This window comes from Leopardus geoffroyi, chromosome A3 (genome assembly GCF_018350155.1).
Source record: "Leopardus geoffroyi isolate Oge1 chromosome A3, O.geoffroyi_Oge1_pat1.0, whole genome shotgun sequence".
Classification (NCBI taxonomy): domain Eukaryota; kingdom Metazoa; phylum Chordata; class Mammalia; order Carnivora; family Felidae; genus Leopardus; species Leopardus geoffroyi.
The window spans coordinates 18,650,464-18,673,848 of record NC_059336.1 but is presented as its reverse complement, the minus strand read 5'-3'; the positions used below and the strand labels follow the sequence as shown (position 1 = coordinate 18,673,848).

The following is a 23,385-nucleotide window of genomic DNA, read 5'->3' as shown; positions in this document are numbered from 1 at the left end:
CTCTGCTGACAGCACAAAGCCTATGTGGGGCTCAAACCCATGAACCGTGAGATCATGACCTGAGCCAAAGTCGGACTCTCAACCGAATGAGCCATCCAGGCGCCCTCTCTGGTTTATTTTTTAAAAACGCTATTTATCAACACCAGTTTTTTAAAATAAATTTAGGACATGTATCAGATATTAACCATCATTATGTCTGGGTGACAAGACTGTAGGTAACATTCCCTTCTTTTTTTCTTTCCTGAGAGTTTTTGTTTCTATCTGTCTCCCATAACTAAAATGTAAGCATCATGAGGCAGTGACTGCGGATTCCCCACTATCTTTGTGGCTTACAGTAAATCTCAATCATATGATTACTGGATGAAATGAGTGTTTTCAATTTGAAAAACAAAGGAGAAGTCTACAAAATTGTGCATGTAAACAAAATGAAAACAACAAATTCCTGTGTATAGAAGAACGAATGGAAGAAAATCAACAAAAAGTGAATAGTATTCATTTAAGGCTGTGGAAATTTGGTTGTTTAATTTTTCTAAACAGTAACAAGGATATTACTTTCACAATACTTGTAATAAAAATATCTTTAAAAAATTTTTATGTTTATTTTTGAGAGAGAGAAAGAGAGAGAGAGAGAGCAAGCATGAGCGGGGAAGGAGCAGAGACACAGGGAGACACAGAATCTGAAGCAGGCTCCAGGCTCTGAGCCCGACACAGGGCTTGAACTCAGGAACCAAGAGATCATGACCTGATCCGAAGTGGGACACTCAACCGACTGAGCCACCCAGGCGCCCCAAAATATTTTCACAGGTATATAATAGAAAAATTTTAAATACTTTAATAATGAACAGGAAAGGCTGTTTTGCCAGACAATTTACACTCCTCCAAATTATCACGATTCAGGAATCAAAGGCAGAATATGGGAGGCGCTGGCACTGTGACCACATTTGACTGAGTGCTGGACAAAGACAGTGCTCTTTGCACTCAAGCCCGAAGGCCCCCCCTGCACGCCCTCCATATGCACCTTGAACCTGACAGTGAGTACAGCCCAACCAGCTGCTGCTGTTGCCTGCCTCAAGCTCTTCCATCTTCTCCAGTAGGAAGTTCTATGTTCAGACTTACTTAATATCAAGAAATTAGCTAAACATAAAAATGAGTAGAAAAGCTTATCTAAATTTGAGACCTTATGACTTTTAAAGTCCAAACAATAAAAATGAAAATACAAAGAACTGCTACTATTATGAATGAGTTGGTGTGCAGACATTTCAGGTGGCAACTGCTATTTTCCAATTAAAATGAGGAGTGCAAAAAAAAAAAAAAAAAAAAAGAGGAGTGCCTTCCTCTTTCACCTTCACTGTCTTCTGAAAGAATATTCCCTATGGTTACCTGACTGTGGGATACACTACCGGCGAAAACCCCACATATCCTCGCCTTTATTACACTGCCATTGTGCTGGGCTCAGTCATCTGGCAAACAGAGCTTTGCTGGGTGAGCAAGACCCAGGAACAAAGTCCAACTGTGTGTGTGTGTCCTGTTTCCTCCTGCATTTAGAATATTCCATCTCTCTTCACCCAGGAGTCCTGTGCTCTGGGTGATAAAGCAGGCATTCTGACCCTGACATGGCTCCACATGTAGTCACAGCTGGTCAGCACCAGGAGGAGGAAAGATCAATTTCAGGCATCTGATGATAATGCAGGGAGTGGTGTCCAGGAGGCTCTCAGGTATACCTTCCAAGAGTCATTTTTATAAGAATGAATGAGACTACCCAGGAAGAATGAATGGACAAAGAAAAAGAACAGGACCAAAACCTGACAAACACTGATGTTTAAGGGCCCCCAGAGGAGGAACCTAGAGAGAGGGTGAGAGGGGGCAATCAGGTCAGTGATGTGGTGGGGAAAAGAAAGTGTGAGTGTCACAGAAGCCAGAAGATGAGAGCACTTGAAGACACAATGATTATAGGCATTGCATGCTGTGGAGAAGCTGGTAAGTTAAGGACTGAAGAGTGGTGGACAGGTTTGCCAACTGTCTCTCACCGAAATCTGTCATTTCTAATCCCCAACTCTATTATCATATTTTCGCATTTAAAACTGGGGGGGAGGGAGGTTTTTCTCTTATGATGTTCCAAGAGTATTAGAAATCTGAATTCTCCAGATCTGCAAAGTCAATCTAAACCTTGTTAATTCCAGGCAGTAACAAAAACTGGGGGCAGGTAGATTATTAAATTTAGATGCTGACAGGGAATAAACAGAGGAAACAATACTTAATAAGTGCCTTGGCCTATCCTCCAGTTAATGCTCTCCATGTGACCATTTGCATCCACAGGTTCAGCAACAGATACATTTAAATCCCTTTTCTCTACAGGATGCTTTTAAATCTTCCTTTTTAAAATACAAATCAAAACCACACTCAGATATCACCTCACGCCAGTCAGAGTGGCCAAAATGAACAAATCAGGAGACTATAGATGCTGGAGAGGATGTGGAGAAACGGGAACCCTCTTGCACTGTTGGTGGGAATGCAAACTGGTGCAGCCGCTCTGGAAAACAGTGTGGAGGTCCCTCAAAAAATTAAAAATAGATCTACCCTGGGGCGCCTGGGTGGCGCAGTCGGTTAAAGCGTCCGACTTCAGCCAGGTCACGATCTCGCGGTCCGTGAGTTCGAGCCCCGCGTCGGGCTCTGGGCTGATGGCTCAGAGCCTGGAGCCTGTTTCCGATTCTGTGTCTCCCTCTCTCTCTGCCCCTCCCCCATTCATGCTCTGTCTCTCTCTGTCCCAAAAATAAATAAAAACGTTGAAAAAAAAAAAAAAAATAGATCTACCCTATGACCCAGCAATAGCACTGCTAGGAATTTACCCAAGGGATACAGGAGTACTGATGCATAGGGGCACTCGTACCCCAATATTTATAGCAGCACTCTCTCAACAATAGCCAAATTATGGAAAGAGCCTAAATGTCCATCAACTGATGAATGGATAAAGAAATTGTGGTTTATATACACAATGGAGTACCACGTGGCAATGAGAAAGAATGAAATATGGCCCTTTGTAGCAATGTGGATGGAACTGGAGAATGTTATACTAAGTGAAATAAGCCATACAGAGAAAGACAGATACCATATGTGTTCCCTCTTATGTGGATCCTGAGAAACTTAACAGGAACCCATGGGGGAGGGGAAGGGAAAAAAAAAAAAAAAAAGAGGTTAGAGTGGGAGAGAGCCAAAGCATAAGAGACCCTTAAAAACTGAGAACAAACTGAGGGCTGATGGGGGGGTGGGAGGGAGGGGAGGGTAGGTGATGGGTATTGAGGAGGGCACCTGTTGGGATGAGCACTGGGTGTTGTATGGAAACCAATTTGACAATAAATTTCATATATTAAAAAAAAAAAATCTTCCCTTTAAAAAAAAAAGGACTATTTTTAGGTAATCTCTACACCAATGGAGGGCTCAAACTCACAACCCCTAAGATCAAGAGTTGCATGCCAGAAGCCCCTAAACCTTCCCTTCTTTAGGCTACATAATAGTAGTTTCATCCATCATACTTCATATGAAATGAGTCAATGTTCTTTTATTTATTTATTTTTGAGAGAGTGACAGAGCATGAGCAGGGGAGGGGCAGAGAGAGGAAGACACAGAATCCAAAGCAGGCTCCAGGCTCTGAGCTGTCAGCACAGAGCCTGACGCAGGACTCGGACCCATGAACCGTGAGATCATGACCTGAGCTGAAGTCGGATGCTTAACCGACTGAGCCACCCAGGCGCCCCAAAATAAGTCAATGTTCTTTTACCGTCCTGGTCACTATACTCTGGCTTCTCAAGTATGTTTCAGAACACAGAACAAATTATGACAACAACAAAAGTCTGTCAAGGTATGTCAAAACACAGAGAAAAGGATTCAAGGCTCAGACTGCTTTCTTTGGAAGAGGAAGAATTTGGATACGGTCCATTTTAAGTCCTTTTGAAACATGACTCCAGGGTGAGGCTGTTTAAAATCCTGGTTCTACTAAGCAATTTACTAACACTCCCTCTTTAGGCATGTTCAAACCAAATGGAAGGTCTGACTAGTATTAGCCCTTAAGACCCTCTGCAGGGTGACACTGAAAAGTCTAAGAAATGAATTATTCATCCATATGATCAACTGTGCTATTTATCTTTCACTACTCTGAACTGTGGGTCATTATCTGCTGATCTCTTATTAGTGTTACACGCACCATCCTCGGGATTCAAATCCTCACCTCCCCCTAGTAAAGAACAGGTAGGACCAACACTTTTGGGAATTTGGTGGCCAGCTAAATCCACCATGCTTTTTATCTTAGTTTATCGTAGGTCACCACCCAAAATAGTACTCCGCACTCAGGTCAGGTCATGGGGTGTGGACAGAAGGTTCTCTCATAATTACTGCAAGTCTGAGTTAACTTCCTGGTCACAGCTCCAAGTTTTACTCCTATTCACAGTATTACCTATTCCTATTGTGTTCATGCTTATAAACCTTCCTCTACATTGGATTTGTGCCCCCCGCCCCAAACCCTCTTACCTGCATCTTATATCAAATAATTATTTATCATACTTTGTACTTCTCTCAGTACCACACAAGGAAGCTGGGATGAATACAAATGAGTATTTCCTTACCATAGGTTTGTCACTGCTCACATCAGCAATGGATCTGTTCCCTTATAAAGAAGTACTTTTAGGAGTGCCTGAGTGGCTCAGTTTTGATTAAACATCCAACTCTTGGTTTTGGTTCAGGTCATGATCTCACGATTTGTGGGTTCAAGCCCCACACCGTGCTCTGTGCTGACAGTGCAGAGCCTGCTTGCAATTCTCTCCCTCTCTCTCTGTCCCTCCCCAATTCATTCACTTTCTCTGTCTCTCTCAAAATAAATAAATAAACTTCACACACACACACACACACACACACACACACACACACACACACACACACACAGAAGTACTTCTAGCTGCACTATGCGTCAGTAGTGCTACAAGTTTTCAATGATTAGAATTCACATTTTATTCCTCTTGCAAGATGTTTTTCTGCATAATACTGCTTAGTCTTTTTAGGGATTAAAATATATACATAGATTTCTTAGGGAAAAAAGTTTATTTTTTGATATAGATAAAAGACTATAGCCCCTGATGACTCATTCTTAAGTGTTTTATTATAAAAGTCTATTTTTCTTGCAACACTTCTTTAGGCAGTACAGTCAATCTCTAAACTCTTTGTTCTTGGCACACTACTCTTGCTATGTCCTTTCTGGTTAAACAGTAGTATGATTATTTATTACCAAGTTTTGATTAACTTACAAAATCTTTCATCTCAGTTTAATTTACCTTGATAAAATTTTGGACAAGGAAATGAGTAATTTTCAAGAACAGAATGTATTTACATGTCATTTTCCTCCAGAGAAGAGGAAAAAAGAATTTATAGGAATGAGGGTTTTTAAAGAGTGGACATTTTATTTGGTGTTACTTCCTTTTTTTTTTTTTTAAGTTTATTTATTTTGAGAGAGAGAGTGCACACATGCATGCATGAGCAGGGGAAGGGTGGGGAGAGACAGAGAATCCCAAGGAGGCTCCACACTCTCAGCACGGAACATGCAGGGCTTGAACTCACAAACCAAAAGATCATGACCCGAGCTGCAATCAAGAGTCAGATGCTTAACTGACTGAGCCAGCCAGGTGCCCTGCTGTTACTTCTAACACTTTAAAAACATGGTTAAGGGAAAGGACAAACTTTGGTGGTTAATTTTCTCATTCTACTGGACGATTTCCTTGCCACTGACACACTGAATGGCAAACACTTGATGAGTTATCCCATTTAATTCAATACCTTGTGAGGCACATATGATTGCTCCCACTCAAATGATAGAAAAAAGGTGTGAACTTGTCCAAAGTTACACAGCAAAGTGGTAGCTAGTTTCAATTCTATCTACCAGAATCAAAGCCCAAGTTCATTCTAGAACATGGGCTTCCTCTCTGTCTCTATGCACATGCTCAATGCTGGTACCTATGGACTGCTTTGGCACGAAGGGAATTTTCTATTTTCGTGCTCTGCAACCAGTTCAGTCACAGTTTAGTCACCAGCATGGCCTATCACCTGCACCTGAGAGAATCAGGATCGCTTCCTCCTGGAAGTGGCTCCACTTAATTCACTTGCTCCCCTATCACAGCTAATACCAACTTTTAAGTATGAATTCCACCCCGTTGATCAACACTACTAAGTGAAAACTCATCTAACCTAAGCTGAGTAATAGCTGGCTGACACATTAAGGTCTTAATATGAACCAGTAAAATCTCAAGAGAAAGAAACCTGAATTCGTGTTGGTATAATTTCGGTAAAGAGTATTTTTACTGAAGGGCACCTGGGTGGCTCAGTTGGATAAGCATCCGACTTCAGCTCAGGTCGTGATCTCACGGTTCGTGGGTTCAAGCCTCGTGTCGGGCTCTGTGCTGACAGCTCGGAACCTGGAGCCTGCTTCAGATTCTGTGTCTCCCTCTCTCTCTGCCCCTCCCCCACTCATGCTCTGTCTCTCAAAAACAAAAAAACCACAAAGTGTTTTTACTGAATAAAAGCTTACCTTAAAGGATGTTTAAAACATTAAATATGCAGAATGTTTTAAGAAATATAAACCTGCGTGTGTATCATAAATGATAATAGTTTTGAAGGCTTGGGGTTCTCTTCACTAATGTGTTCTTTTTAACAGAGGTTTTAATATTCTACTAGATGGATGTGCTATGATTTAAATAGTCCCCTTTCTGATGGACATGCAGGTTCCTTTCCATTTTTGCTTCTATAAACAAAGCAGCAGCAAAAACCTGTTCACCCATCTGACACCTGTCTGAGTCTACCAGTAGGATAAATTCCTCACAGAAGGCGCTGCATTCTCTATAGTGTTTGTCTACCAGCTGATGGCGCTACAGAGCCGGGATACAAAGAAATCAGTGTGTGGATAGCGTTTAGTCACTGCTTTTCCTGTTAAGAATTGGCAGCAAATGAGTCAATTATTTCCTAAAACAATTTGTTTTGGTTTGGTTTCACAAGGACCTATCCACTGGGAGAGAACAGAGAATAATCCTTGTAACCATATCCCTAGGTCACCCTGTATCTACCTAGTCAGTGCTCCCTAGCAGCAGAGAGCAAAGTGGCTGATCCCACCCAACCTCTTCACACGGTCTCTGTGAAGGGCAGGGGTTCAGATACCCCCAGTTACCAGGCTATCTTCCAATTCTGTAAAAGCAAAATAGCCCATCAGAGGTAGCATGTTTCCAAGAGATGGAGGGAGGTCCCCCCTCTCACCTCCCTGAACCACACTGGTTGGAGTCTCTGGGTTCCTTTGAATATGGAACCACCTGGAACACAGAAGCACCAACTAAGGAAAAGATCTTGGCAGGGTGGGTCACACAGGGTCATAAACGTTTTTATCAATTCTCCTCCCCTTCAAGAAACCAAATGCCCAATAGCTGATGTTTACTTCCTTCCAATTAGTTTATTACTTTGTCTAGGAGGAAATTTCTACACATCATTATGAGTACAAATTTTATAGATTTTAGATTAACCAAACAAATAAAATGATGAATACATAAAAACTATAAAGAATTGATCACAGTGGTGCCTGGGTGGCTCAGTCAGTTAAGCATCTGACTCTTGATTTCAGCTGAGGTCATGATCTCACAGTTCATGAGTCCAAGCCCCAAGTCCAGCTCCATGCTGAGTGTGGGGCCTGCTTGGGATTCTCTCTCTCTCTCTCTCTCTCTCTGTCTCTGTCTCTCTCTCTCTCTCTAGCTAACCCTCTCCCCCATTTGTGCTCTCTCTCTCTCTCTCAAATAAAAAAAAAATTTAATTAAAAAAAATATGTGATCACTTACCTGCTTCTCTTTCTTTTGTATTTTCATTATCATCTATTGAAGGAAGTTACTTATTTCTGTAAAACATAAAAAAGCCAAAGATTATGGTAAAACCCAAAATAAAACTTTTTTTTTTTAATGTTTATTTATTTTTGAGACAGGGAGAGACAGCATGAACAGGGGAGGGTCAGAGAGGGAGGGAGACACAGAATCTGAAACAGGCTCCAGGCTCTGAGCTGTCAGCACAGAGCCCGACGCGGGGCTCGAACTCATGGACCGTGAGATCGTGACGGTCGGAGCCGAAGTCGGAGGCCCAACCGACTGAGCCACCCAGGTGCCCCCAAAATAAAACATTTAAGGTGATCTCAGAGTTAACTGTGACACATGAGGAAAACACAGAAGAGAGTTTCCTTCTACAGAATATTTACAATCTTGTAACAACAGTCAACAGCCAGCCCCCAGAGTATGGTCCTAAGCCTACCTGATTTATTGCTTCAGATAGGTGGAGTCAAAAAGACACTATCTTTGTAGACAAAATAAGTTATAAAAGATGCTAGCATATGAAATTACAAAAGAAGCTAAAAGAGGGACATAAAATAATGCTATAAGGCATAACGGCATAAAATATACCAAGAGGATTGGAGGAGAGGGGGTAAAAATAAACTATCCTCATTTCTTCTGGAAGGAATCAATAAATCATATCTACTACTGATAAATCAAAAAATTAAAATATACACAGTAAAAGAGAGAGCTAAAAGAGTTAAAAGTAGTTCTCCTGAAGGACTGAGAGGGAAGCTGGTGTGAGACAGGATAGGTCACTCTTGCATTTCATCACATGCCCCCCATACAATTTGATATTTTAAACCGTGTGCATACATTACTTGACAAAATAAGTTTCATTCCAACATTTAGTATGATTTTAAATGACTGATTCTACTGTACCCAGATTTAAGCCCCCATCTCCACTGAGTGTGCCCATGATGCCCATGATAACACTGAACTTTTTCTCATAAGTGACTTTTGAGCACCACAGCAATAAGAGCCCAGCAATTTGGCTCTGGAGATCGAGAAGTGCAGTGGGGCATTGTGGGAACCAGAAAGAACCTGAAGAAACCCAAAATTTGGGGCTGCCTGAATCACTAAATAGTAGACTGGCCCAAGTCTACAGCGCTCACCTTCCTCATATACAAACAAGGGAGGGATCCTAGAATCTCAGCTTCCAGTTCTAGCCTGGATGTAGACACCGCCTCATGTTTACTTTGTACTTTGATTTCCTGGACATCTCACAGAGCTAGAGAACACTGCTCCCTCAGGAAACAATTCCAGAGGCACATAATTATCCTTATGTTCATAATTATTTCTTATATCCAGATGAATGTGATGTGTGTGTCTGTCCACTCAGGTTTTTTTCCTCCAAGAGTCAGAGGGGTTTTCTGTAAGAAGAACTATAAAAAGCTCATGAGCATAGCATCTAAGTTGCTAACAAGCTGCAAAGTGGGCAGAATCAGGGGAAAAAGAAGGAGGGCAGAAAGAATTGGCCAAATCAAGAAAAGGGAAGGTCAAGTTAGTAAATGATGATGGAACAAGTATTCACTTCAAGAAAACCATAAACTCCACAACCCATATCAAAATAACACCAACATTCTTCACAGAGCTAGAACAAACAATCCTAAAATTTGTGTGGAACCAGAAAAGACCCCAAATAGTCAACACAATCTTGAAAAAGAAAACCAAAGCTGGAGGCATCACAATCCCGGACTGGTAGCTGTATTACAAAGCTGTAATCATCAAGACAGTATGATACTGGCACAAGAACAGACACTCAGATCAATGGAACAGAACAGAGAACCCAGAAATGGACCCACAAACGTATGGCCAACTAATCTTTGACAAAGCAGGAAAGAATATCCAATGGAATAAAGACAGTCTCTTCAGCAAGTGGTGCTGGGAAAACTGGACAACGACATGCAGAAGAATGAACCTGGACCACTTTCTTACACCATACACACAAAAAAAAGTCAAAATGGATGAAAGACCTCAATGTAAGACAGGAAGCCATCAAAACCCTAGAGGAGAAGCAGGCAAAAACCTCTTTCACCTCGGCCACAGCAACTTCTTACTCAACATGTCTCCAGAGGCAAGGGAAACAAAAGCAAAAATGAACTACTGGGACCTCATCAAGATAAAAAGCCTCTGCATAGCAAAGGAAACAATCAGCAAAACTAAAAGGCGACCGACAGAATGGGAGAAGATATTTGCAAATGACATATCAGATAAAGGGTTAGTATCCAAAATCTACAAAGAACTTATCAAACTCAACACCCAAAAAAACAAATAATCCAGTGAAGAAATGGGCAAAAGACATGAAGAGACACTTCTCCAAAGAAGACATCCAGATGGCCAACTGACACATGAAAAAATGCTCAACGTCACTCATCATCAGGGAAATACAAATCAAAACCACAATGAGATACCACCTCACACTGTCAGAATGGCTAACATTAACAACTCAGACAACAACAGATGTTGATGATGATGCGGAGAAAGAGGATCTCTTTTGCACTGCTGGTGGGAATCCAACTGGTGCAGCCACTCTGGAAAACAGTATGGAGGTTCCTCAAAGAATTAAAAATAGAACTACCCTACAACCCAGCAATTGCACTACTAGGTACTACAGGTGTGCTGTTTTGAAGGGGCACATGCACCCCAATGTTTATAGCAGCCCTACTGACAATAGTCAAAGTATGGAAAGAGCCCAAATGTCCTTTGATGGACGAATGGATAAAGAAGGTGTGGTATACATATACAATGGAGTATTACTCGGCAATCATAAAGAATGAAATCTTGCCATTTGTAATTACGTGGCTGGAACTAGAGGGTATTATGCTAAGCGAAATTAGTCAGAGAAAGACAAATATCATACGACTTCACTCATATGAGGAATTTAAGATACAAAACAGATGAACATAAGGGAAGGGAAGCAAAAATAATATAACAGGGAGGGGGACAAAATATAAGAGACTCTTAAATACAGAGAACAGAGGGTTGCAGAGGGGTTGGGGGGGATGGGCTAAATGGGTGAGGGGCATTAAGGAATCTACTCCTGAAATCATTGTTGCACTATACGCTAACTAACTTGGGTGTGAATTAAAAGATAAATAAAATAAAATAATAAAAGAAAAGAAAGGAAAAGAACATCGTAAACTCCAGAGAAATAGTGAGCGCTCAAAATTGGGACAGTTAAAATAATTTTACCCCTAATCGTCCACAGAATAATGCCAATTCTAAGTAAATTATGTTAGTACAAGTTTATCTCCTTTATCTGCCAACTTCAAACTATCAGGCCCTAGAAAACCAACCTTCTGAGCCATTACAAGTGGCTACACGTTCTGAAATGAAGAGAGAAGTTGGAAAAACAAATTCCAGCTAGTAAAAAAAAAAGGACAGCATCAATAACCGGACACATACTCAAAATTCTACCCAACAAAATGAAGATCATTTAAAAAACACAGAAAACCCCACCAATGATGATAAAATTTATTTTTTAATATCTAAAAAATAAGTATAATGCAGTAGAGCCATCACAAAAAACACAATTTCCGATTAAGTACCATAAACTGGCATGCTTACAGAAGCAAGGCCACAGCACTGCCAGGAACATGGTGGAAAACAGGTCCAACTTATCATTGTTAATGGCACTTGCCTAATTGCTTCAAGCTTTCTGAAGAGCACTCAGGCAATGTGCCACTAAGTCTATAAACTGTTGAGTCCTTTTATCTGCCGATTCCACTTTAAGGAATACATCCCAAGAAATAAGCCTGTAGGAAATAAACCTGGGCCATAGAGGAAGCTCAAGGAGGAGGTAGGAAGTGTGAACACATCTATCACAGCGGAGCCTGGGCACTGGAGAGGGCCATAAAGATCACAGGCCCACCACCCCATGGGCCTGCATCATCATAGGACCTGAGAACATCAGAGAAGGCAGATGAGCACAAGCAGGAAAGTCTAGGGAAGTATGGCTTGAATTTGATTACCCAGCAAAGTGAAAGCTTGTAGGAAAAGAGGTGGTAAAACCAAATCTCCCCACTGCCAATTTGTTCACACGCAAGATATTACTAGGGGCACCTTTAGTGATATTCATGCTGCATAGATAACCCCACCCCATCCTATGAAAGAGAGAAAGGATGTGTGTGTGAGATCCAAGCGAGTGGGAATGATGTTACTTACTATAAGAATAACTGCTCTAGTTCACTAAAAGCAAGCTTTGACAAACTTCATGAAATTATTTCTAGCACCCTAATGGATTGCCGCACACAAGGCTGCTGCCACCCCACAAAATGGCAGACATCGTCAACCACGCAGGGGTCCAATAAGCATTTATTGACTTTTATTTCTCCAAATAGTATCTATCAATTTACAAAGCACTCCCTCAAGTTACCTCTACTTTTTTACCTTTTATGGCACACGTTCAAAAAATACGAAACTAAGCAGTATTTTTCTAAGGTGAAATTTTATGTTGCAGGAATGGATAACCAGATAGACCCTAACACATGTACTTCTCCACAATACTAGACATGGTTTTACTGCTTCTGTTGCTATGCTGCCATCACTCAAAAGTTGTGACTAGATCCTCTGGGCTCAAATAAAGAACCAAGTAACTTCTAACTTCAGGGTACCACCACTTAATTAGAAAGATAATACAGACATACTGTGAACCACCTAACTGTGTGGGCAAACCAGGAAATTTGTCAACAGGGGCAAAAATAATGTGTATAACTTCTGAATTATATGAAAACTGGCAGGCCTCCTGCCCTCCTAACTGTGTTTCAGTGCTTATGTATGAAGGTAGGATTTAATTACCTTCACAAGATAAGCTGCTAATAATGTAAAAAGCAAACAATATAAAAATTCCCATTTCCCTCTTACACTTACCCACCTAACGTTTCTATGAAGAAAAACATGGTGCCAGGTTTCAATAGTAACATTTTGAAATTTATTTTTCTTATTTCTCTCTCTCTCTCCAGTTCAGAAATTCTGCAACAGTGCCTGTGCCATTTCCAAGGTCCTCAGTGTTGAGTTACAGACACTTAAAAAAAAATAAAACATCAGGTACATGCTATTCCACTATTCATTCAGAAATTATTTACATTTACTATATATACCTTGAGAATTCTGCCATCCTAACAATCCATGCTCAGACCAAGGGGTCTATTTCATTTCAAGAGCATGCGTTTTCACAAACACAGACAAGTGCACATATAGCAGACTGCTACCACAGTCCTTTATATTCACCAGGACGGCAGAAGGCACACCTGATGGCAGGAAGGACAAAGACCTTTGCTGTTCACAGGCTCCCTGCCCCCAAACTATTATCAGGCCCTTTGGGGCAAAGAGTACATGGGAAGCAACTTTAAAAATCAGATAAGCCTTGGAGCACCTGGGTGGCTCAGTTGGTTAAGCATCCAACTCTTGGTTTCGGCTCAGATCATGATCCTACGGTTTCGTGCGTTCGAGCCTCGTGTCACACTCTGCGCCAACAGCACGGAGCCTGCTCGGGATTCTCTGTCTCCCTCGCTGTCTGCCCCTCCCCCACTCGCACTGTTTCTGTCTCTCCAAATAAATAAATAAACTTTAAAAAAATCAGATAAACCTTGAAGTTTCCACAATGAATATGTATTTTTACTATCTAATTATGCCTACCCTCAACCTCGAGAATGGTTCCTAAGAACCACTTTGACAACCACAGGCACAAATAAGGCAATCCCACACTATTACAGCGTGGGGATTTTAGAAAGGACAGGAGAGGAACAGAACATGGGGAATACTCGCTCGAGGAGAGTTAATGAAAAAGGCAGAGAGGTCTTGGGGAATGCCACCTTCCTCACACGCCTGTCGTAACACCTCTTCCCAAGATTCCTTACATTCTGGACCACAGAGGGTCGGGTCCCATGGGCAAGACAGCCCTCCGTTTCTCACTTCCCCACTCTCGCACCCTCCATAAACTGCACAAATTTATCTATGTCTGTCGCTAGGCTTGGAGCAACCTACAGGAGGACAACAGCAGAGTGTGAAGGGCCAAAAAGCAGTGAAAACGCAGGCTCTAATAACAATTAGCCAGGTAAAACCTCTTCCAGTTTGGTTTCATCACCTGTAAAATGGTGACAATACTTACCTCAGAGGATTTCAGGAGAATTCAAAGGGATGAGAATCTCTAGTGTCTGTCACACGGTGAACATTAGCCATGTGGCAGCCACTGATGTTGCTTGTCCTTATGCGCTTCCCTCCAGCATCAGAGGAAGACGGCTCTCTCGACAACTAACTCTTCCATCAATGCTTGGGATCCATCCTCTCCCACTTCTCAGCCACCTCAGACCCTGGGTTACTTTGCAGTTAGTCTTTCTTCATTTCGTTCAGGTGTCTCCTCAAATGTCACCTGGTCATTGATGCCCTCCCTAACCATCCCATAGAAAACATAGCCCTACCCCTGTCCCCACTCTCTATCCTCCTATCTTACTTTAGTTTTCTTTCTGGCACTTGTTACTACTTGACATTATAGTATGTCTGCTTGATTACAAACATACTACCTGTGAGACATGTGCATGTATGCACACAAGTGTGAGCTCTGTTTCGTTCATGCTGTACCCTGAGTCTGGAACAGCACCAGGCTCACAACAGGTGCTCTTCATGAACATTTTCTGAATGGAAGAATCCTTTCAGCTCCTATCACTAAACCTTTCTCTTTCTACAGTTCTTTTCTCCTCAACAAACAGGTTCAACCCAATCCTAAAATAGTGACTACACTAACGAATCCCCCACAAACCTGTATTTTCTCTTCTTCCCATATTACTTCCCTACAGTTGCTCTTAGCAATGACTCCCTAGGAGCCAAATCCAATGGACATTTTTAACCTCTATTATAACTTCCTCGCAGCATTTTAAGCCATGAACCATTTCCTCCTCTTAAAATCCTATTCTCACTGGTTTCTTGGAGGGCGTGCTCAGCTGATTTCCCTCTGACTGCAAGCTTCCAAAGCTCAGCTTCTTCCCTAGGCCTCTCCTACTGTAAGTCCTATTTATTAACTGTCAGTGTCCCCAGGATTCAACACTGTTACTACCCCCAGGGCTTACTGAGGTCTCTACTCAGTTCCCAGACTTCATCTCTCTACACCATGACCACTGTCCATTTCCAAACCCAAGCCCTCCTCCTGACCTCCAAGCGAACACTGCCAATCTCATGCTGGCCAGTTCCAGATAGGTGTTCCACAGATTGCACAAAAAACCCACAACTCCTTCAAAATCAAACTCTATACTACTTTTACACACATATGCACCTGTTCCTATGTCCCCCACCATCAGAGGCTAATGTCCCACAACATGCCACCCAGCCCTGGATTCGGTCATCCTTAACTCCTGCCCTTTCCCCTAATTCCTTCAAAATTCCTGAATCCCTTGGTTCTTCTCCAGTCCACTTTATCTTTGTACTTGAAATCATTTCTGTACTTCAAATAGCCTTTTAAGTACCTTTATTCTTCATGCCCCCTACTCTCATTCCATCCCCTCATTGTACCAAGAGTACATTTTCCTAAAACGTAAAGAAAATCAGATCCTATCTCTGTAGTGTCCTCAGGAAAAAAATACAAATTCCTCAAAGCACAGGGCCTTGCATAGGCAAGCTGGCCCCTGGCTTGTCTCCTACCAGCTCTGACATTACTTTCTCCCATTCATCCAAGTATACTGAACACTGGCAGGTTCTAAACCAGCACTGTTTGCTGAGATCTTTGTTCAGGCTATGCCCCTATCTGGAAAATCCTTCCACTGCCCTTCCTCTCCAGTCTCATCCTATAAAACTCAGCTCTGGTGTCATGTTCTCTGGGATGTCTAACCTAACTTCCCTAAACCCTGAAAGCATCTTGTGAAAAAGCACTAAATTATAGTAGCCATATCACCGCGATATCATCTTTTCCCGTTTTCCCTGTCTGCAGTGCCATCGGCTATTAAGTGCCTAAGTGTCCTCTTGGAAGGAACTCTGTTCTGCCGTATCAAGGTTGATATTTGACTTCTGAATGATTATCTACAGAATGAGTGAGTGAATAAATGGGAAAGCTCAGAAAAGGCTTTAAGCTCCTGTCTTCTTCATCTGAATTGGTGGGCTCCATCTTTTTCCTTTCCTGTTTTTTCTGTTCTCCTAGCCCAACCAAAATTTTCAGTATTCTTCATTCACACTTTTTTCAAAGTAATACAAGTACTTAGCTCAAGAATTCAATAACCTAAAGCTTAACAGAAAAAGTAGCATTCCTGGAGCATCTGACTGGCTCTAGTTGGTAGAACATGTATGTTGGGTGTAGAGATTACTTAAAAATCTAAAAAAAAAAAAAATAGTATTCCCCTGACTCCACTCATCCCCATCCCTGATTCACTCTTCCCAGAGGTGATCATTTGATCTTAAGCTATTCCTTCTGCTTTCCATTATATTTCTGTAAAAAATGCTAATACCTCTATTAGATTTTTTTCTTCCAATTTTAAACATTATTCTATTGGCTTCTTCCTGTGAAACAGGAGGTGGCAAATATTTTTATAAAAGGCCAATAATAAATATTTTAGGCTCTCAAGCCACATGATCTCTGTTGCAACAATTCAATTCTGTCATTACAGCACAAAAATAGTCACAGACAATATGCAAATGAATGGGTCTGGCTGTGTTCCAATAAAACTTTATTTATAAAAACAGGTAACCTCCTGTTATGGAAGATGGAAGTGTTACCTTCCCAATATACTTATTATCATCATTATTTATTAAATCAATATTGGACTCACAGCTAACTATATTGTGCTAAAAAACTGTTTTGTGTAATTTTTTCTCCTACAGATAATAAGTACGTCATTTTAAAACCTGTGTTGTTGTCTATGAAGCATTAACTTATCTCAAAATGCTCTCTTCAATCAGAGAAAAGCATTTAACTCCTAATCTGGTGATAAAAATCCACTTGGTTGATAAGAATCACCATTAAGGGCAGTAGTAGAAGCAAGCAGCCAGGCACTACCAGAGCTGTATCAAATATCACACTGCAAAGGAAAACCTGACGGTACTTTTTTGTTTATCATTAGACCCTACGCCTTCATGTCAACTGATCCAGATCAGGAATGATCACATCTGTGAACAGAGGACTGAAGAAAACAATCTCGTGACAGCAGAGCCCACTCAAGGTTCAGAGCCCTGAAAATTCAAGCTATAACCTTTGGGGGAAGACAAAGGATTTAACAAATGACACACCAATTTCATTCTCAAGAGGCCTCACCAAGTAACACAAGACCTTTCGACTCGTTACACTCTAATGCCTGTTTTGGAGGAACAGGAACACCTGGAGACCAGGGAGTGCAGATATCTAAATTCTGAACACAAGGGTTGTATGATTTGTACAACTGATTCAATCTCCCTGGGTCTCAGTTTCTTCATTTGCAGAACAGGGACAAAAACCACCATTTGGGAGAGGAAATGGAGTTCTATTTTGGACATAAGTTTGAAGGACTGGGGAAGGAATTTAAAGCTCAGGCAATGCAATCCTTTTATCTTAAGACAGGAAACTAAGGGTCAGAGGAGTCTGATGACCCAAAGGCTCACAATTATTCCAAAGTACAAGAATTGGATTTTCTGGGTTCCAATTCAGCTCTCAGCACTACAATGAGCTGCCTTGAGCAAATGAAAGGCAAATGAAAATAGCATAAGTGAGAGGTCGGGATTTGGAGATGTTCTATTTGGGGTACTCAGAGAGTAGGCAGAGGTTAGACAGATATTCCACAGATAAATTACAATAGTCTAGAAAAGGAAAAAAGGAAAGTCCATGAAGGGGAGGGGCGGGGAGGTAAGCAGGCAACAGCATAGGATGACTTTGATCCATCCACAGGGTGAAGAGGAAGCAATTAAAACAGCTTGATCAAACTGTCTTTCAAGAAGACTTGTTAAAGCACATTTTTAGAGTAGATGGATGGACCCTTCAGATAACATTACATACAAGGGCAAAATAGTTCATGAAGTAATTCATATGATAAACATAGATAAAATCTTCAGGGATAGATAACTGCAAGTAATTCTGTTTAAATTCTTTATCTACTTTCATAATGCCTTCCATCTGAATTCTGAATTGTTACGTAAATTTGTTTTGGAGTAATTTATAGTAAGGAATAAAGTCTATCTGATAGCTCTATCCAAGACGGGGGGGGGGGGGGGGGGGGCGGGGAACAAAGTAAACACATTAACAGAATTATAATACAGACAATCCTCAGCAGAGTTTGTACTTTGGGATAAATAATAAAAGAAAATCACATATTTATGATCATCCAGGCTCAGCACTCTTTATTCTACAGGAAACAAAAGAGCCAGCCCAAGTGCAAACCAAGCTATAATCTAAAAACATCCAATCACCTACATTTTCAGAATTCCTAAAACTAAAAAGATGGGCTTTCCCCCTACTTCTACAACTCTGCTGTTTTAAAGTAAAATAAAGTGTCAACATGTTTCCAAAGAGTTTTTTTTCTGTTGTGTAAAGACAAGACAAAAGCTGGTTTCTGAATCTGACACACATTTCCTTTATGTTCCACCTTTAAGGTGAAATCCTGAAACCTAATCTGCACACCCCTCACAAAATGGCCAGCTGCAAACCCAGGAGGAGGCTGTCCCTGATGGAGTCCACGGCCATTAAAGTCCCTAAAAGCTGTTCAACTCTGGCACCTCCTGCACTTCCCTTAGGTCTAAGCATTTAAAAGGAATTGAAAAGGATTTTTTAAGCTATGAATTTTTAAAAGATGAAACCATTCTCCAATCCTCTCCCCCTCTCAACTCCTCCTTCCCCAAAATCTAAAAGGAAGAGAGGGCTGGGATAAATGCAGAACCAGGCTGCAAGGGGAGGGGGGAGGGCCACGGAAAGCAAGGTGTTGTGTGAATGAGCCCCGTGTAAAAAGTTCTTGCAAAAGCAAGCACAGACAACCCTGGCCGAATGGCGCGGTGGGCGGCTGGCATCAGGAATCCCTTGACAACAAAATGTTCTGGCTCTCCAAAGCTGGTGGGACCACACTGAGAGCAGAAACTGCAAGCAGTAAGCAGAAGAGTCAAGAAACCACCTTAGGCAAGTCGAAGCCAACTGACTAAAATCTGTTAACACCATCTACACTGTGTGTGGTTCACCTAATTACAAATTGGTATAGATGGAGCCATCTATTTCAAAGTAACATATTAGCAAACAACATATTGTTAAAACAACTACAATGACTTCTGACACCTAAATCATGGCTTACCTGGAAGTACAACTCAGTGGCACTGTTTTAGGAGGACTGGTCTGAGAGATGTCAGAATCATACCAGAATGAGCGAGAAAGCCGCAGAGAAGGGCCTTAGTTTACTTGGCAAACGGTATCGATTTCCAGATCAAAAGACAACCATTTTGAAATATAAACTTCTTAATACCCAAAATCCTGTGCTGATATTATATTATGTTTGTACTTCCCATTCCAATGCCCCCTTCCATCATCAGCACTAAGAACCAGCTGTAGTGATGTGACTGCAGATTGTTCTACATACAGATGACCAGTTTGGAAGACAGAAAATTTCCAAACTGTCACTCTGGAGTATATGTGCAGAATGAGATTCCTACCTTCGGTCATCCATGGGTACCCTTTCTTTAAAATGCTAAATTTGCAAATGAAGCCCTTTATCAGTGAGACAGTATGAGCCCAGACTAGTAATAAAATGAAGTAAGTAAAGTCAGGAAACTCATTTGCCTGGATATGAAATCCAAGTAGAAGATCTGAAAGGCTCAAGAGAATCCTAAAGGAGTTGGTGACAAAGCTGTAGGTCACAGACCAGTATGATAAAGGCGGCCCTCAAAGAGACGAATACAAAATAATAACCCAGAGGGCCTAGGGACTGCATCAGATTCACCTTTGAGTCCCCAATGCCTAGAACAGGGCCTATGATACAGTGAATACCTGTAAGTACATGGCCTGAATTTATAAATGAAAGGCTAGTTTCACCATACACTATTTTATTCCCTTCACCTTCAAATGACTTAGGGTCAAAAATACAAGGGAACAATTTTTGCAAGGGAATCCCTCTAGGTTCTCAGCCTTCTTTCTGTGTTACATGTTTGTGGTAACTCTCGCCTTGGCCAAAGCCTCATTAGATAAGGGTACTACCAGCCATTCAAAGCATGAAAACAACCTCATATCCTATCAATGTGGAGATCTCAAGCTCTGCACACAAAAGTAGGTAATTCCAAGTCTATTACTGTCATTCACTTTAATTTAATAACAACTGGGCTTTAAACAACTAGCCCCACTTTAAAATTCACCCTAAATTCTATCCACAGTGTACTGCAGAGTTTCTTAGCACCTTTTGCTTTCTGGGAATGTGCCTCCTGTCCAGATTCCCTATCTACCTCCTAGATCCAGGTTCAGCTCCTAACCTGGTGGATTCCTTCCATTCTGTGCCCAGTTACTACTCCTGAACAAACCACAGTACTAAGCTGCTTTCGTTTAGAGGTTTTAAAAGCCACGTGCTGAGTCTGTCCTACCACCAATTCCTGAACCAACCATCTACAGTTATCATTATTCACCCCTATGTGGAAGTTACCATTGTGGGCCTCCCAATCTCTCAGCCAGGAAAGAAGGATCTGGTGATTTGTCAGCAGCGACAAGAAGAAGGGCGCATCATGACAGAGGTTAAAGCAAAGAGAATGTTTACAGAGGAGAACAGTGGTATTTTATTTACACTGCATCTGAAACACCATAAAAAAACTAAGAAGCTGCTGTTCAAAGAATCAGTAAGAAGAATGGCAACAAAAGGAAGTGGAAGTTGCTCTATCGGCAGCCTCAGCATTAACAATTTGATCCCAAATGAAAAGAAAGGTAGTCTGGCAACAAATACTTCTGCTGAATGAACAGTGACAGATTTTTCAATTTTAAGACGTACAACCCTCAAGCAAGTTTTTAAAAATAAGAAAAGGGTGAGTTACCCAGTATTATTTTGTATTTCCTCTATTCTAGACAGGATCTTGTATTTAAGCTTTTACTTTTGGAACTAAACTATACCACATTTTAACTTGTATCAAAGTATATAATACACACTAAAAAAAAAAAGTACTAATCTGCACAAACACACCCATGTAACCAGCATCCACATCCAAAACACATTATTAGCACAACGAAAGGCTCGTCTCGTCCATGCTCTTTTCCGGTCACTACTACTTTTCTCCAAGGGTAACCCCTATCTTGACTTCTAACGGTATAGATTCGTTTCCCTGCTTCTGTATCTGATAAAAGTGGAATTATATAGTGCATACTCTTGTATCCGGCTTTGGTGCTAGTTATTAATTTATTGCATCTCAACTCCAAATTCACCCTTCACTACCTGCTCTGTGATAACACACAGGGCTCTTGAAATATTTCTCCTTGACAGATAACATGACATTAAGCTTGGCCAGTAGAGGGCACTGGAGGGATGTCACAGGAGGAAGGGAGCTCGTCTTCAGATTCAAGAGAGCAGTGCTTTTGTTTGTGCTTGCTTCTATACCATGGTCACCAGTGAAAGTATATACAGGGACATCCGGTGACATGCCCAGAGCTTAGACCATTTTCTCAGAGTTGATCTGGAAGCTTCAGTTTGCCAGCATAGGTCCTACCTCTATGTGAGGATAATGAAATCATCCTATGTTTTCTCTTCTTTAGGACAAATATCCCCAGATACTTAATATTATTTAATACCTCATATATTTTCTGCTATTCCCTGAACTTTCTAAGTTCTGTATGTTCCTTAATTTGCAAAGTCAAAAGTAGAACTAAGATACTTTATCTGGTTAAAGTAGTTATCATCACTTATAGATACCTATCTGAAACCAAGTCAAATCTTATGGTGAAATGTCCAAGGCCACCCTATTAAGTCGGGAAAAAGACAAGGATGTCATCCACCAAGAGTTGCTCTGGACATTCCAGAGAATATGGGAGAAAAGTATGAGATGTACAAACTTGACAGAAAGATACAGAATTATTATTTATGATGTGACTGTTTCTCTTGTAAGCCCATTAAGAAACAACTTTTAAAATTATGGGAACCAAGAAAAGAGTTTACAAGACAGTTAAGAAAAAATATATTTACACAAACATCAATACCTCTGTGGAAAGAAACCTCAGGTTTTCTTCACGTATGCACTTGCTGCTGGTTCATGTCCCACATGCCAAGTGAAACCACCCCCACTGCTCTGGTGGGACCGCCTATTCAGGGGACTGGTGCCAAGGCAGAGGCCCCACTTGTACAGACCAGACACGAGAGGCCAAGCTCCCAGAGCACAGTTTAGCCCCCATACTGGAATGACCCCATCAGCTGACAGGCATGTTTAGCTGGTCTTTTTTAACACAACCCTATATGCCCAACATAATATTCATCTTGAATTTCTAGTACACCAAATTCAACCATGTCTCAAAGTGGCCCCTCTCATTTTACGGTTTCTCACATCTCCAAGGAGATGGTCACCTCACTCAGCAACCAACAAAAGAAGATACGCAGGACAGTCACCAATGAAACTGAAGAACTAATGGTCTCTTCTACTATAAAATGAAAGCACTGACCCAAGATTTGGAAAGTCCTCTCCTAAGGATCCTATGCCCTAAAATCCTATAAATCTATGACCTCAGTATATAGAATAACTACATACCAAGAGGAAAAAAACTACAGAAAATGAATCCTGTGCAAACATTACTATGTCCTCTATTTTACTGAGTTCTCCATTCTCCAGGTGAGTAAGAAAGAAATTCTTTCTCCAACCGCACCAAGAAAACCTTACTAAAAAGGAAAGGCTGCACTGACATCAAGAAGATGATTCAGGAGGGGCAGGCACCTGGGTGGCTCAGTTGGTTAAGTGTCTGACTTCAGCTCAGGTCATGATCTCATGGTTCAGTAGTTCGAGCCCCACACAGGGCTCTGACACCGCGGAGATTAGGATTCTCTCTCTCCCTCTATGCTGACAGTGCCTGGGATTCTCTCTCTCTCGCTCTCGCTCTCTCTCTGCCCCTCCCCCACTCACACTTGTGCCTGTGTGCATACGCTCTCTCTCTCTCTCTCAAAAAAGATAAATGAACTTAAAAAAAAAAAGATGATTCAGGAAAGGTTTCTGTTAGAAACCTTCTGTTAGAAGGCATGAAACATGTTAAGTACTTCAGGAAATTCTCCAAATTTGGGAAAAATTAAGGATGCAATGATTACCAAAATTATATACAGTGTCAACATCTGAATCTGTAACTAGAATAAATAAAATTAAGCAACATGTTGTCTGTAAGTCCACCTCCTCTCTTTTGCCTAGAGAATCAGTCCCGTGAGGCCTTTTCTATTAAATTTTACCACTGGCACATAACTGCTTGAAGCTTCAAACACAGACTAAAAGACACTAGATAAATCCATCTCTTTTGGCTCCTGACCTGAGGAAGCTTCCTCATTAGTTCTGTGTAACACATCCCTATCAGTGATATCCAACTGCTCAAACCATCAGATTGTTACAACAATGTTCAGATTCT

At 41.2% G+C, this 23,385-nt stretch overlaps 1 protein-coding gene across 5 annotated transcripts in view; it reads right to left on the bottom strand.

Annotated features, from left to right (window-relative positions):
* The window catches only part of CHD6 (chromodomain helicase DNA binding protein 6), a 205,532-nt gene that overhangs the window by 141,065 nt on the left and 41,082 nt on the right, over positions 1-23,385 (bottom strand). For 3 of the 5 annotated variants that reach the window (XM_045444577.1, XM_045444581.1, XM_045444580.1), the window contains exon 2: positions 7,854-7,909. The exons of 1 other annotated variant lie outside the window; for it this stretch is intronic. In XM_045444577.1, coding sequence (XP_045300533.1) covers positions 7,854-7,886 — 33 coding nt within the window. In that variant the 5' untranslated portion in view covers positions 7,887-7,909. Of the gene's footprint in view, positions 1-7,853; positions 7,910-12,768; positions 12,919-14,004; positions 14,020-23,385 lie in introns of those variants that run through there. One more of the 5 variants, XM_045444578.1, reaches the window with a different exon arrangement.